This window comes from Carassius carassius, chromosome 9 (genome assembly GCF_963082965.1).
Source record: "Carassius carassius chromosome 9, fCarCar2.1, whole genome shotgun sequence".
Classification (NCBI taxonomy): Eukaryota; Metazoa; Chordata; class Actinopteri; order Cypriniformes; family Cyprinidae; genus Carassius; species Carassius carassius.
In genome coordinates this window covers 32598325-32612051 of record NC_081763.1, presented here as the reverse complement: position 1 = coordinate 32612051, position 13727 = coordinate 32598325, and the positions used below count along the sequence as shown (strand labels likewise).

Genomic DNA, 13727 nt, shown 5'->3' with positions numbered 1-13727 from the left:
AGATATTTATATAGAATTTTTAATTCAACATTTTACATAAAGAAATTAACAAATATATTTTTCATATTCTGCAGAAATGTCAGCTGTCATCAATTGTGGTCAAGATAATCTGCTTTCATGATTTTTTAAGCCTAGAAATGATCTCTTTTAAATGTTTGAAGTGTAATAATTACAGTCCAATAATGTTCACCAGTCGATCATATGAAAAAAAACCACCAATAAATATCATATTTCTCTTTTCGCTGTTTTTAATAATTTCTCTCATTTGAAACACGCCCAGTTGTGCACGCACTGAAACCAGGAAGTAAAAACCAAGAGAAATGAAAGCAACCAAACCTAGTTCCTCACAACACGCGTGACATCATCCGCTGTAATAGATCCGCTGCACTGTTCTTTGGGGCGAAGCTATAAAAGCAAAAGCTATTTTGAGGTGTATTTCTCTCGAGGTAAGGACTTCATAGCATCCAAAATATAGCTTTCAAACACAAATCGCATAAAATTATGTATTAGCTCGTAAGTGGGTAAGTTTAGAGATCGTTTCTACTACTGTAGATAAATGCAGTTTTGCACTACATTGCTAAACGATTATTTTTAGATTATACTATTGTTATACTAAAAGCGCAAAGCATTTGGAACAGTATACTCGATTACATAATTATACTACAAAGCTATATTTTACTCTTTACAATTTCAACAATTCTTTACAGTGCCACTGTTATGGTATTTGAAATGTTTATAATCTGGTTTGGGGAATCCATTTAACAGGTTTACATGCACGCAATGCAGTGACGTACTGTGGGGTTCCAGTCAGGCCTTCAGCCATGCTGCGTTAGCTGCCTAATAATAAGTAATAAGTCGTTTTACTTATATGTTAGAGAACCGGTCCCACAGCTTGTAAAGACCCAAACAAAAATGGTAAATGTAATAGCTGAACACAGACAAAGAACTAAAGCACTGCAGGTTGTCGCTCCATCCTTTATCATTCATGACTCCAAAAGAGACTCCAATATCAGTGAAAATCCACGGTTCTTGGAACCATTTTCGGAACCAAAGCAAAACACAACACTTTCATTTAATTCAAATAGTACATATTTAATTTTAAAGGACTTTTGAATTTTAAAACCAAGAAAAAATTAACAAAGTGTTAACCATTTGTACATTCTCTAACACTCACATTTTAGATTCACAATTCATTTAAAAGCCTCTGGTGTGTAAAGATAGTAAATATCATCATGTCCTCCTGCTTTTTACCCTAATGAAATTATAGGAACATTAAATTGTTAAAGGTGAAATAGGTGATTGTCATTTTTTGTTATACTGGTTGAAAGTCTCTTCACATCCCAATAGCAATCATTAAGTTAAGTGGTTTAAATGTTTTTATCTGTATTAATATATTCTGTGGAAGGCGTAGGACCAAGAAATGTATGTCCAATCAAAACGGTCCGTGTGTTTTAAACAGCTTTCCTACCTGCCTGTCAATGTATGTATCTGCATACCTCTGCGCACCCTGTTTGTGCAGACAGAATATGTCATTAGCGCATTCACACACGCTGTACAGACAGAGCTAGAATGGCAGACAAACAGCAACAACCCGGTGTTATGTCGATTTGTCCTACGCTGTCAGATTTTCCTACTTCTCACTAAAACAGTGGGAAATTAGGTTATTTTTTCATTTTCATTTTTTGACAACGAAAAATGCTAATGTAAAGTTATGGTTTATAAACGTCTACACCTATCACAAGCCTAAACCTTCCCTTACACTACTGCAAATACAGTAATTATGTGTTATATTCGCGGTTGTAGCTAGTAGGGATACAGCTACAGGAAACCAACAATAAATATTCTTTTCTACCAATTAGATTGCGTTTTTATTAAAGTCTACACCTACCCCAGCCCTGCACAGTACAGTACAGTACTGCATTACAGTAATGCAGATACATTAAATATTGTTGTTTAGCATGAGAAAAAGGACGCAATATTGATGTGCGGAATTGGGAACTGCTGATGTAGCCTATTGTAGTAATGTTGTCTCTGGTATTCTGGTCTGTGAGCATAAATGCTTTCAGGGGGCATGGCTTTGGACAGCGATTGCAGGGAGGGTGGGATGTCCACTTTCAGTACTATCAGACTAACGTTAGCATTTTCCATAGCATAGCATTCCATAGCATTTTCTCCTATTGCACCTTTAATAAAGAAACCTAATTTTAATACTCACTATATTAGCATTAGCCACGCTTATGCTAACAATTAACTACTCTAATAACAGCGTTCATTTCAATCCTAAAATACTGAATAATATACATAACAGAACCCGATGTTTCCCACAGTTTTGCACTCTATTTGTGGCGTCGTAAATATATGCAAATTCATTCTCTGCCAGCAGGAGGCGCTTGTAGAGCATGCGAGAGAGGTTTCTCCAGTAACGGCTGTAATAAAATAAGCTCACAAACACTGCTCATGCATTACAGACAAGATTAACTAAAAATGACATCCATAACTTTCTGAAGACAGTCGGTTTCTTTAAAAAAATAAAACACCCGCACCGGGTTTCGACTGTGACTGATGCAGTGATCATGTTTATTCAACTAAGTCAAATACTTTTGGAAAATCTATTTGTGGTGGTGTGTTGATCCGCCACAAATAAATCAGTGTATGGGAAACATAGTGAAGATTACCTGCTTGAACTATTTCATTTGATCTGGGTTTCTGTCTTTAAAGTGTTTTGTTATTTTGGTGTGTTTCCTCCTTTTGATGTTGCCATGTCTCGTTGCTTTATGAAGAAAGTGCATCTATGCACCTTTCGAATAGCGCATCAAGAACCGGGTTGACCGGGTACTCGGTACCACCGGTACTTAAAAAAACCTAGTACCATAACATTTTAATTTTTTTAGTACCGACTTGGTAACGAGGTACCGGCTCTTTTGACAACACTAATCGACACATTTCTTGATAATAGATTACTTAATACTGATTACAGATAACTGATTAGCAAAACTATAACGTGAGTTAGCCTGAGTGTATACATAGCACAACAACTAACGTTAGCCTGCATATTTTGCACACTCGACTGAACATCAAAGCAACAATTATTAATCATACTTACAGGTTGTTATTCAGAGGAGAAAGCAGGTCCAAATAAACATGGCACTGACTCATCTTTCAAAGACAACTGGTTTACGAATCAGTCGGAGAAGCAGTTGTCACTCGTCAGTGAAATGATGAGAACACACAAAAAAGTTTTGATTATACTGCTGTACTATCTTAGTAAAGATTAATTTTAACCACTGATTCTTTACAGCCTCATCCTTTGGAAGTGAAAATAAACTTACTTTCACAGCGCAGAGCACAGCGTCTTTTCAACATTGTTATCCACACAAACCAGCTGCAGCGTTTAAAGCCGGTTCAAGTTTTCGAGGGAGGTCCACGCAGATTGTAGGCGGGCATTATTCAAATATGAGAATTTGTGACGTGTGAAATTCATGGAATGGGATTTGAATTTAAAACTCAAAAAAAAGAAGAAGAAAAATTCTTTTAAATTCATTTAAATGAACTGTGCAAAGAAGAAAAAATACTTCTTTCAGTCCACTTTCTTTTTATGCTGCGTTCACACCAAACGCGAATAGAGCGTCTGGCGCGAATTATTTCAATGTTAAGTCAATGTAAAGACGCGTTTACGTGCGTCTGGAGGTCTCGCGGCTTGAATGAGGCGTTTGGCGCAGCGCGGTTAGTCGCGAATTCGCCTCATTGATGCATCAATGATGCGAATTGAGCGTCTGGCACGAATGGTGCTTTTGTGCATTTATGTGTTTGACGCGAGAGTTGAAAAATTTGAACTTTGGCGTCAATTTGCGCTGCGTTAACCAATCAGGAGCCTGCTCAGGAGTCACTCATTCAACATGGAGGAATGACTGATGTTGTCAGTGAGAAGTCAACCAGAGATATATGACACAAGTATCATACACAAGTTCATATTTTAGAAATAAAAAAGGAACTCGCTTGGAAGCATGTGTTGTAAATACACATTTAACTTTTGAGTCACGTACACGTTTATCGACCCGAGGCCTTCCCGCCATTTTTTACAAATGCATTCAAAATGTTCAAGCGGCAAACTAGACGCGGTAGACGTGAATTTGACGCTCTATTCGCGTTTGGTGTGAACACAGCATCAGAGACAATATTTATGTACTGTATGATTCACTTTCAGCTTTACAAACTTTGCAGCCTGTTTACATTCACACAGGGCTGCATTACACACTGCAAGTAATGTAATTTACAAAAATCCATAATAGGGGCACTTTAAAACTACAAAATTATTTCTGTGGTGATCTTGTCTGAAAAGACTTTTATGGGCCAAATGTGAGTTCTATTGACACCACAAGCAACAGTATTCGCAGCCTGCAGTTGATAAGAGAACCCTTCTTTTCTCATTCAAAAATGGTTATTAATATTGTGATTATTATGCTTCACATTTAAGTAAAAAATAGCATTTGACAAATATTGTTGCTTTTCTTGGTGAAACAGTTTTTATTACAAGACAGAAGTCAAAATTCACTGGAAAAAAATGGCAGAATCAGCAGTGAGTCGGTTTGTGGATCAGTTCAGCTGTCCAGTCTGTTTGGATGGACTGAAGGAGCCGGTGACGATTCCCTGTGGACACAGTTACTGTATGAGCTGCATTACTGACTGCTGGGGCCAGAAGGAGCAGGGACCGCCGTACTGCTGTCCCCAATGCAGAGAGAGCTTCAGTCAGAGACCTCTACTGAAGAAGAACACTCTGATAGCGGAGATGATGGAGACGCTGCAGAAGACGTCTCTACAAACGGCTGCTGTGGACTGTGATGTTTGCACAACAGAGAAGAGCAGAGCTGTTAAGTCCTGTCTGCAGTGCTTGGCCTCCTTCTGTCAAACTCACCTGCAGCTTCACTATCAATCTCCTGCGTTTATGAAGCACAAACTAGTCGAAGCCTCTAGAAACATTCAGGAGAACATCTGCCTCAGTCATGGGAAACTTCTGGAGATCTACTGTCAGGACGACCATCAGTGCATTTGTTGTTTGTGTACTGATGATCATAAAGGACACAGTGTGGTGTCTGTGGATTCAGAATGGACTAGGAAAAAGGTATTATTAACAAAAATAATGCATTATTTATATATCAGCGTGGCTCGCCTGTAAGGGCAATTCGGACAGAGGCCTACCAAAATATTCATCCAAAACATAGACTTCTACATAAACTCAATCAATCATTGTAAATGTGTTCACGACTCCAAAGATGGCATCTGCCCAATCAAAATGTATAGTCAGGAGCCACTATTGTTTATAGTCTGTAATCTTGATTCCCCTTGTTACCCCCCCTTAACCGGTGGAATGGTGTTATGTCTATTTTTGTCTGTTGTTTTATTATTTTGTATGTTAACATCCTCAGGAAGAATTAAAGGAGTTAAAAGAGACGTGCCACAAACTGGTCCAGGAGCGAGAGAGAGGGAAGCAGGAACTCAGTGAAGCTCTGAAACTTCTTAAAGTATGTTTCTTTTTGTCTTCTTTAGTTTTAAAGTTTGTTTGACACACACAAGTAGATCTTTTAAATTCAATAATAGTGGACAATAATGACCAATGGGTTTTGAGCTCCAAAAATTTATATAAAAAGTGTTTATAAGATTAATCACATAGTTCCCTTCAGGGACTCAAGCTTCATCGAAAATGCTTTCGTAACGCCCCTGCATGACAACGTTCTGAAGCATGTGTAAAATCACGAGATGAGACGTCACGAGCGGGGTGAAGTGAGCAACCAGGAAGTATTAAAGGGCAAGTTAGCTTCTGCTTCTGCTGTCAGTCCTATTTACTGTTGTTTGTCAACCCACAATCATATCATATAATATGTCAAAAGCAAAGTCTAAGTCTATGGCGAGCAAACGGCATTACAGACATTGTGTTCCTCCCTGCCCATGACATCTGGCTGCGGGGGATACACATGATCTGTGTGTTGTTTGTTTAAGAGCGGAGCATGCAAAGTCAGCTCTCGAGTCATTTCTGCGAGTTGCTCTTGATACCTGTGCTCCGCTCTCGCCTGGCCGTGTTTGATGAGCTCACATATGAGGAGCTCGTAGGGGTTGTTGACTCATGCCGTAACCAAATTAAATATTAATTGGCCAGCCGAGAAACAGGACACTCATCCTACAAGTAAAATTAGCATTTCCTGAGAGCTAGATAACAGACTTCACGACGGGGCCTTTCAGTTTTCCCCGATTTCCATGTCAAGGTGTCAAGATTGTGGGAGAAACCGTATTCAACCCGTATCTACAGCACCACAGTCTCAAATTATTCCAACATTGTGGGGCTGAATGAGAAGGTATATGGAGGATGCCAATGCTGGACTAAATACTTGCAAGCTATCTCTCCCCATTCTCAGCACCACCCCTGAAGGCCCTGAAGCTTCCCACCAGGCCTGTTAGTTTAACATCTAGTCTGGTTGGGAAAGCTTACAAGATGGCAGGTCAGTCTGGCGCATGTTTGCACACCATGGCGGTGTTACAAGTAGAGCCCGACCGATTTATCGGCCGATATAAGGTAATTGCATTTAAATCAGCATCGGCGTTTTTAACGGCCGATGAAACATGAGAAACAGAGTCTCATGCTTCACTCATGTTATGAGTGTTGCATAGTGTGCCCACCAGAGGGAGCTCTGCAGCTCCAGAGTTAACAACAGCGCCAGCAATCCACTACAGAAGAAAACGATCAGCCAAGCCAAGGAGATGTAACTTATTGTTTTGACGGTGAGTCTGTCGTTCGTCATGTGAAATGATTGTAGATTTAGTTCATACCCTGTATATAAAAACTGTGTGGTAGTTCTAGCTAACCCTATCATTATCACTTCTAAATATTCTGTAACATCACTTACAGCCGCTAATGCATTGCTATATTAGATTAGCCACAAAGCTAATACCATGTTTATCAGTGGAAGAGCGCGAACGTTAATAGGAGGTCAAACTATAACGTTAGCGTTTAACTTATTCTTATTCTATTGCGGTGTGTTTCCCACATAATGACCGCGTAATTGGGCCTTTCACACAGGACGCGGTATGCACGGTGCTTGCCGCTGGGTTCAGCGTTGCCCTTCTGATACAACGCGATTTGCTCTTTCATATTCTGTTGTTCCTCCTTTTCGGTCAGCAGCAAACATGTATCTGTCCCGTTGTAAGAAGCGAGCGATAGCGCTAGTCCTGCTGATGAGAATTAAGAGAGAAGCAAGGAAGAAGAGGCTACCCTCAGGTCCAGAGAACAATTTGGTGAATTCAGGCTGGTTACGTTACTCTAACGCTAATATAGCTTCCTTTTTAGTAGGCCCCTTAAATGCTTGCTATTAACTTGTTTGAAGGTGGTTCTTCTCAAAATTGACAGCGGTGTGTTCGAATTGATTCCGTAATCTTCCGGTAATAGTAGGCAAGACGATGTTTTGATTCAGACTGCACAAAGAGAAGAGGAGAAGATATACGGGTCTGTTGTGAATGTGTCTGTGAGAGCAAATATAGTGTAGTTACAGTAACTACAATAGGTGCGTCAGAAATGATTAAACCAGAGGGGACATGTAAATAAATGTGAGCTGAAAAAGGGCTTTTTTTTTTTTTTTACATATTGTTTCAAAGCAGCTTTACAGACATAACACAAAAATGTTGAAATAATATTGTTAAATATAAGTAGGTAATACCTATTGCTTGACAAATAAAAAAAATATATATATTTCTCATTTTTGCCTATGTAGGAGATCCCAGTTTATTATTATTATAATTCTAATGATGACATGAGTAATGATACATGGTGATATTATTAATACACATGCTTATTCTTTCTCTGTCTCTCTTTCTGCCTACAGATGGCTGAAAAAGGTGAATGCTGTAGCAGCAAAGTGTGGGACTACTTCTGCACATACTGTAACTTTAGTATTATAATTTATTTACAGTACACACACAGACTGTTAAAACCAGCTTCAACTGGAAGAAAGTAAAAGTGTTAAATGTTTAAAACCAGACTGTTTTTTGATCATTAAAAAATAATATACTTTTGATGTGCAATTGTTTAGTCATTGAGATTGTAATCTAAGGCTTTTTTTTTAACATAATCCATTCTGGAAAATGGTTTATACAGCCCACATACATAGAACAGGCAGATATTTTGCTATTGAATGTTGTGTAAGTGCAGTTTATAGGAAATGGGTCTAATATCCAGATTATTTTTAAAATCAAAATATCGGCTTATAAATGGGCTCTTTTCGAGTTAATATTGGCATCGGCATCGGCCCCCAAAAATCCATATCGGTCAGGCTCTAGTTACAAGCATACCAATGTGACCTGGTCAGGGACCTGGATGACAGGGAGGAGGAATCCGGCATGGTAGCCAAACTGCATCGTGCCACAGATTTGTCCCTCTAGGCCACTAAAGAAATGGCCAGAGCCATTGGCTGTTCAAGGGCAGCTATAGTGGCCACAGAGCGTCATCTGACGTTGAATCTGTCCGATATTCAAGATAAGGACAGATTCTTCCTCCTAGATGCCCTGCTCTCGCCCTCTGGCCTTTTTCGCAATGCAGTCAACACTGCTGTCGAGAGGTTTCAGGAGGCAAGGAAGCAAGTGGCGGTGTTCCAAAGATACTCCCATATCGCTCCCAGTCCCATGGGGCTGCTAAGTTGGAGTAGCCCCAGCCGTCATACTGCCAGTCTCAAAAACAGAGAATTGTAACCTACAACCCTACGCCGAAAGAACGGCTTTTGGGGCAACACATTCCAGTCGGGATATTCTAGACCAGAAAAGGATCTGCAGACTTTTATTTTGTCGAAGAGGACTTTGACAAAGTGGTCCTGATGCCACCAGGTCAGGTCCCTGAAGGCAGCCCCACTCTCTGTGCTTCAGGGCTCAGTGAGCTCTGACGAGCGAAATTCCCAGCTGCCGCCTGGCAATGGTACAGGATGGGAGAGCTCGTCTCTTAGAGTGAGGGTGCTACGGCAGTCAGGTCGGTCATTCTCTGCTGGTCATCAACTTCAAGGCAGCAAACTGGCTCCACTAATAACACCAGAGGTCAGCCTCAAGAGGCTGGTTCCCTTAGTAGTTTTTTTTGGCAATGTGGAAACTTCAACAGGGTCATTCCCACACTAGTGGGCCCCCGAGAGGGCTGTGGTAATGGATCAAGAAGTAGATACTCTCTTGAGGAAGGGGGCCTTAGAACATGTCTACAGCTGTTACTTCATTGTTCCAAAGAAGGATGGGGGGTTGGGTTGCGTCCAATCTTAGGTCTCTGTCTTCAGATAATAATATAATCTAGACCTGGCATCTACCCCAGGGTCCCAAGTTCTCATTTCAAGACGTGCTCAAGAGATACACACTCAGGTAGGGACTTGTTAGTATGGCGCAGTGGGTATTCTCGTTCCAAAAGCCTTTCTCAACGCAGCTCGAGTTCCTGAAGGGGAATGTCTCCAGGTTGCATATGTAACCATGGTTCTCCGAAGGAACGAGACGCTGGATCTCTTTATCATACTCCCTGCAGGCGCTACTTCATCGAAGCTAACTTTTTCTCTGCCGGATGCACTTTTATACTTCCTGGTTGCTCATGTCAGCCCACTTGTGACGTCTCGCTTCTCCATTGGGCTGATTTTACACATACTTCAGAATGGGGTTATGCAGGGGCATTCCTAAAGCGTTTCTAGACATAGCATCTTGTTCTGTTGGGGAACCATGGTTACATACGTAACTTGAAGAAGATTTCACAATGTTGTTATTGAGACTTCTGTTCATTTTGGAGCTTGACAGCCACTAATTTACTGTTTATCTATCTACATTGTTTTATGTCACAACGATGATCTGCAAGATCAGATCTTTGTGTCTCTGACAGAGTTCAGCGCTAGAGACCATGGAGAACGTTGAGAAGGTCTTCACTGAACTCATCTGCTCTCTTGAGAAAAAACGCTCTGAGATTAAAGAGCAGATCAGAGCTCAGGAGAAGACTGAGATAGATCGAGCAGAGGAACTTCACAGACATCTGGATCAAGAGCTGACAGAACTCAGAAAAAGACAAGCTGAGATTGAAAAACTAATGATTACTGAGGATCAGGTCAATTTTCTAAAGGTAATGAAAGTCAGTATACCTCCATGTTCTATACTGACTCACATTTTTCAATAGTCTATTTTACAAAACAAGCTGTTTGTTTTGTTTCAGAGCTGTCAATCTGTGTGTGTTTTACCAACATTTGAAAACGTTCCCATCACTCAGCACACTCATCTGTATTTTAAAGATGTTTCAATCTCAATATTTAAGGAGGTTTTGGAGGACGTCTGTCAACAACAAACAGCGAAAATATCACAACAAGGTCTGAATATTTTGATATGTTATATTACTATTCATACTCTGCAGGATTAAATCACATGTCTGTTTGTGTTGTCTCTTCAGTGTCAAAAGTCTGTGTTGCCAAGACCCAAAATGATTTTTTGCAGTGTAAGTTCATCTGCGGTTTTCTTGAGGCAAACATTTAATAATTAATAAGTATATGATCTGTTATAGTGTGACCAATTCGGAACCAAAGTGTACTTTGTTGCATTTTTATTGTTATTTTATTGCATTTTTTATTCCCCCATGTCTCCTCAGATTTCTGTGATCTTCACCTGGATCCAAACACTACAAATAATGCCCTCAAACTATCTGAGGACAACAGGAAAGTATCATTTACATATAAAAAACAGCATTATCCTGATCACCCGGAGCGATTTGATAGATATGTGAATGTCATGTGTCAAGAAGGTTTGTGTGGTCGTGGTTACTGGGAGGTCGAGTGCACTGGAAAGCAATGGGCTGTAGCAGTTTGTTACAAAGGAATTGGACGTAAAGGAGACAGTGATGAGTGTAGACTTGGTGACAACAAAAAGTCCTGGCGATTCAGCTTTTATCTACAAAATTTCTATTTCACACATGACAAAAAGAAAGTCTCAGTCCCTGCTGTCTGCTCCTCTAGAGTAGGAGTGTATCTGGATCATGGAGCAGGAACTCTGTCCTTCTACAGTGTCTCTGACAAAATGACTCTCCTTCACAGAGTCCAGACCACTTTCACTGAACCCTTATATCCTGCGTTTTTTGCTGGCTATGGCTCATCTGTAAGGATAATAGAAGAGCAGAATTTAAAAATATAATTCATCAGAAAATATTAAATAAAATATTTTAGGGCAGTGGTTCCCAACCTCGTTCCTGGAGGCCCCCCAACAGTGCACATTTTGCGTTGCTCCTTTGTTTGACACTCATTTCAGATCTTGGAGTCTCTACTACTGAGCTGATGATCTGAATCAGGTGTGTCTGATTAAGGAGACCTATAATGTTGGGGGGCCTTCAGAAATGTGGTGGGTAACCATTGGCTCAGGGCATCCATCTGGCATGTGTGGCACTAGGACGGGGCTTAATGGGGGTATAGCTCCAACATAAACTTAAAACGAAAACGCATAAGTGTAAACGTATCAGTCTGAAGTTCAGGATGGAGAGGAAGAACTGCTGTCTGTCTTCACCATAAACTGTATAAAAGGTCGTCACACAGACTAGCATTCTTAAAAAAATAACTTAAGGAAATAGTTTTATTAATTGTCTGCACTATATCTTTTGTAAAAATGAATAAATAAATAAAAAATTAGAATTTACGTTTTTCTGCAATGACACTTGATGGTCAAAAAATGTGTAAATAATATATATAATATATAAATATAAAATAAAAAACACAACATCATATTTTAAGTAAAATATCACAACATAAACAAGAACGTAACATTTGCTAAATGTACAGCGGATACAGCGCAGAATAGTTCAAAATAAACAATTTAAAGCTTGACTGGTCACAAGGTCTCAAGAACATAGTGATTTTTTTATTAACAAAAAGAAAAATATAATAACAAAAAGAAAAAAAAAATTTGATAAAAAAAAAAAATGCACAACCACTGGCTATGTGCACTAAATGTGTAAATGACCATTGAACAAAAGAAGAAGAAAGAAGCCGCTGATATTATAGTCATGGGCACCCACCGGCAGAAACATAAATCGGCGTATACTATGCTGAAAGTATACTCCGTTTTTGGAAACGAAAGCTGAGTTTATCTGCTTACTTACCTTAAACATCCAAGTATGTCATGACCTACTTTCTGATATACCCCCCAAAAACACTTTGAACAGAACACCGGGCAATTGAAAATGTCTATATGTAAAAAATCTTTATGAAAAATTTCAGCTGCTCATTTTAGTTTTGAGCTCTGGAGAAAGGAGCAGATAATTATTGGCTCACAGCAACCTACACCTGGAGACACATAAAACAGTCCTCAACAGACAACGAAACAGCCATTTTTTGGTTGTTAAAAAAGGTGCCCTCATTCAAAACAGTTGCGTTCAATCCGTCGCTGGCTGTGTTGATTTAAATCTAGCTTTTCTTTTGTGTTTGTGTCCCAAGTTCTCTTCGGCCAATCCGTGATCAGCAGAGTTTACTCGTCACGGTTTGGTAACTGTACGTTTCACTTGGAACCTCACCCGAAGTGGTACTAAAAAAAGTACCAGGTAGCTACTGTACCCAGTGGAAAACCCTCCAAAAGTGGACCGTACTGAACAGTGCCTAAACCTAACATTACAGTAATCCAAATACAGTAAGGTTCAGTGTGAGAAAATTGACCAGTTTGTGGTCAGGTAGGATAATCTGACAGGTAGGATGAAATATCTGCACATGTACTCTGCGTGTAAATAACTTGCATAGGCTTGTGTAAATCGTGTAAACTGCATTTTTGTAAATATTCTATATAATGTATTAATATTTAGTACTGGAATGCCCAGTACCACAATAAATCGCTCAACAGTCTGTCTTACACATTTGACTAATAAAATGTATTCTGACTGATTCTGAGTGTTCTTCAGTGTCTTTTAAGTACACCAAAATGCAGCTTGTAATCACCCAATATATCCACTAGTTGGTGTTCATAGTACGGTGGCTGAGAGAGCTCAACGTGCTGCAACTTAAGAAAACACATGCAAATTGAAAAAAACACCAGCAAATGAAGAAAACATATTCATCAGTTTGACAACACACATGTTGCAAATTAGAGGGCTTCACTGGGTTTGGGCTCCCGCAGGACACAATGCAAATCTCACGGGAGCGGAGATTTTACCTTTGCTGTGGGCAGTCAGAACATTTCGCAGGAGACCCGCGGGGAACGGTGGTGTGTAGTAGAAATGGAGTCAACAAAAGAAGTTGAGAAAAAAATTAAAGCTGCTGTTTACTTGACAAAAGCAAAGCAAGGCAAGTCAGACGTCTGGAAACAATTCCCATTTGTAACTGCATTTATTTTGAGCATTAGCGGAGCGGAGTGGTAATATTTCCTTAAGAGCGCTGAGCGCCTTTCCGCTTCGCTCGCTCAATACACTCAGCGCCGCTCGCTCGACCCAGTCAATAATCTAAGCGTTTGCATTTTATCTTGTATGTGCTTTTCACTTTTTTTATAATCCAGGTGTATTTTTTAAAGATCTACGCACATTTCATCTCGGGTGTGTGTGCGTTTGTGTCTTAATGTTTTGAGTGTTCTATTGTACAACAACAGCAGCTATATTCACAAAAATAAAGTGAACGAAATTCAAATACACTTACTTAGTTTTTGCATTTTAGGTAGGCTATGTTTGCTAAGGTTAGATTAATATATTAAATACATTTTAGTTAGCCTAATACAAATTTTAA

General features: G+C 39.6%; 1 protein-coding gene across 1 annotated transcript; it reads left to right on the top strand.

Annotated features, from left to right (window-relative positions):
* The first annotated feature begins 327 nt into the window (after positions 1-327).
* LOC132149640 (E3 ubiquitin/ISG15 ligase TRIM25-like) lies at positions 328-11877 on the top strand. The gene is made up of 7 exons (XM_059559035.1): positions 328-446; positions 4522-5119; positions 5424-5519; positions 9878-10111; positions 10202-10352; positions 10433-10477; positions 10628-11877. The coding sequence occupies exons 2-7, from the start codon at positions 4562-4564 to the stop codon at positions 11164-11166; spliced, it is 1623 nt and encodes a 540-aa protein (XP_059415018.1). The 5' UTR covers positions 328-446; positions 4522-4561; the 3' UTR covers positions 11167-11877.
* Positions 11878-13727: the final 1850 nt, after the last annotated feature.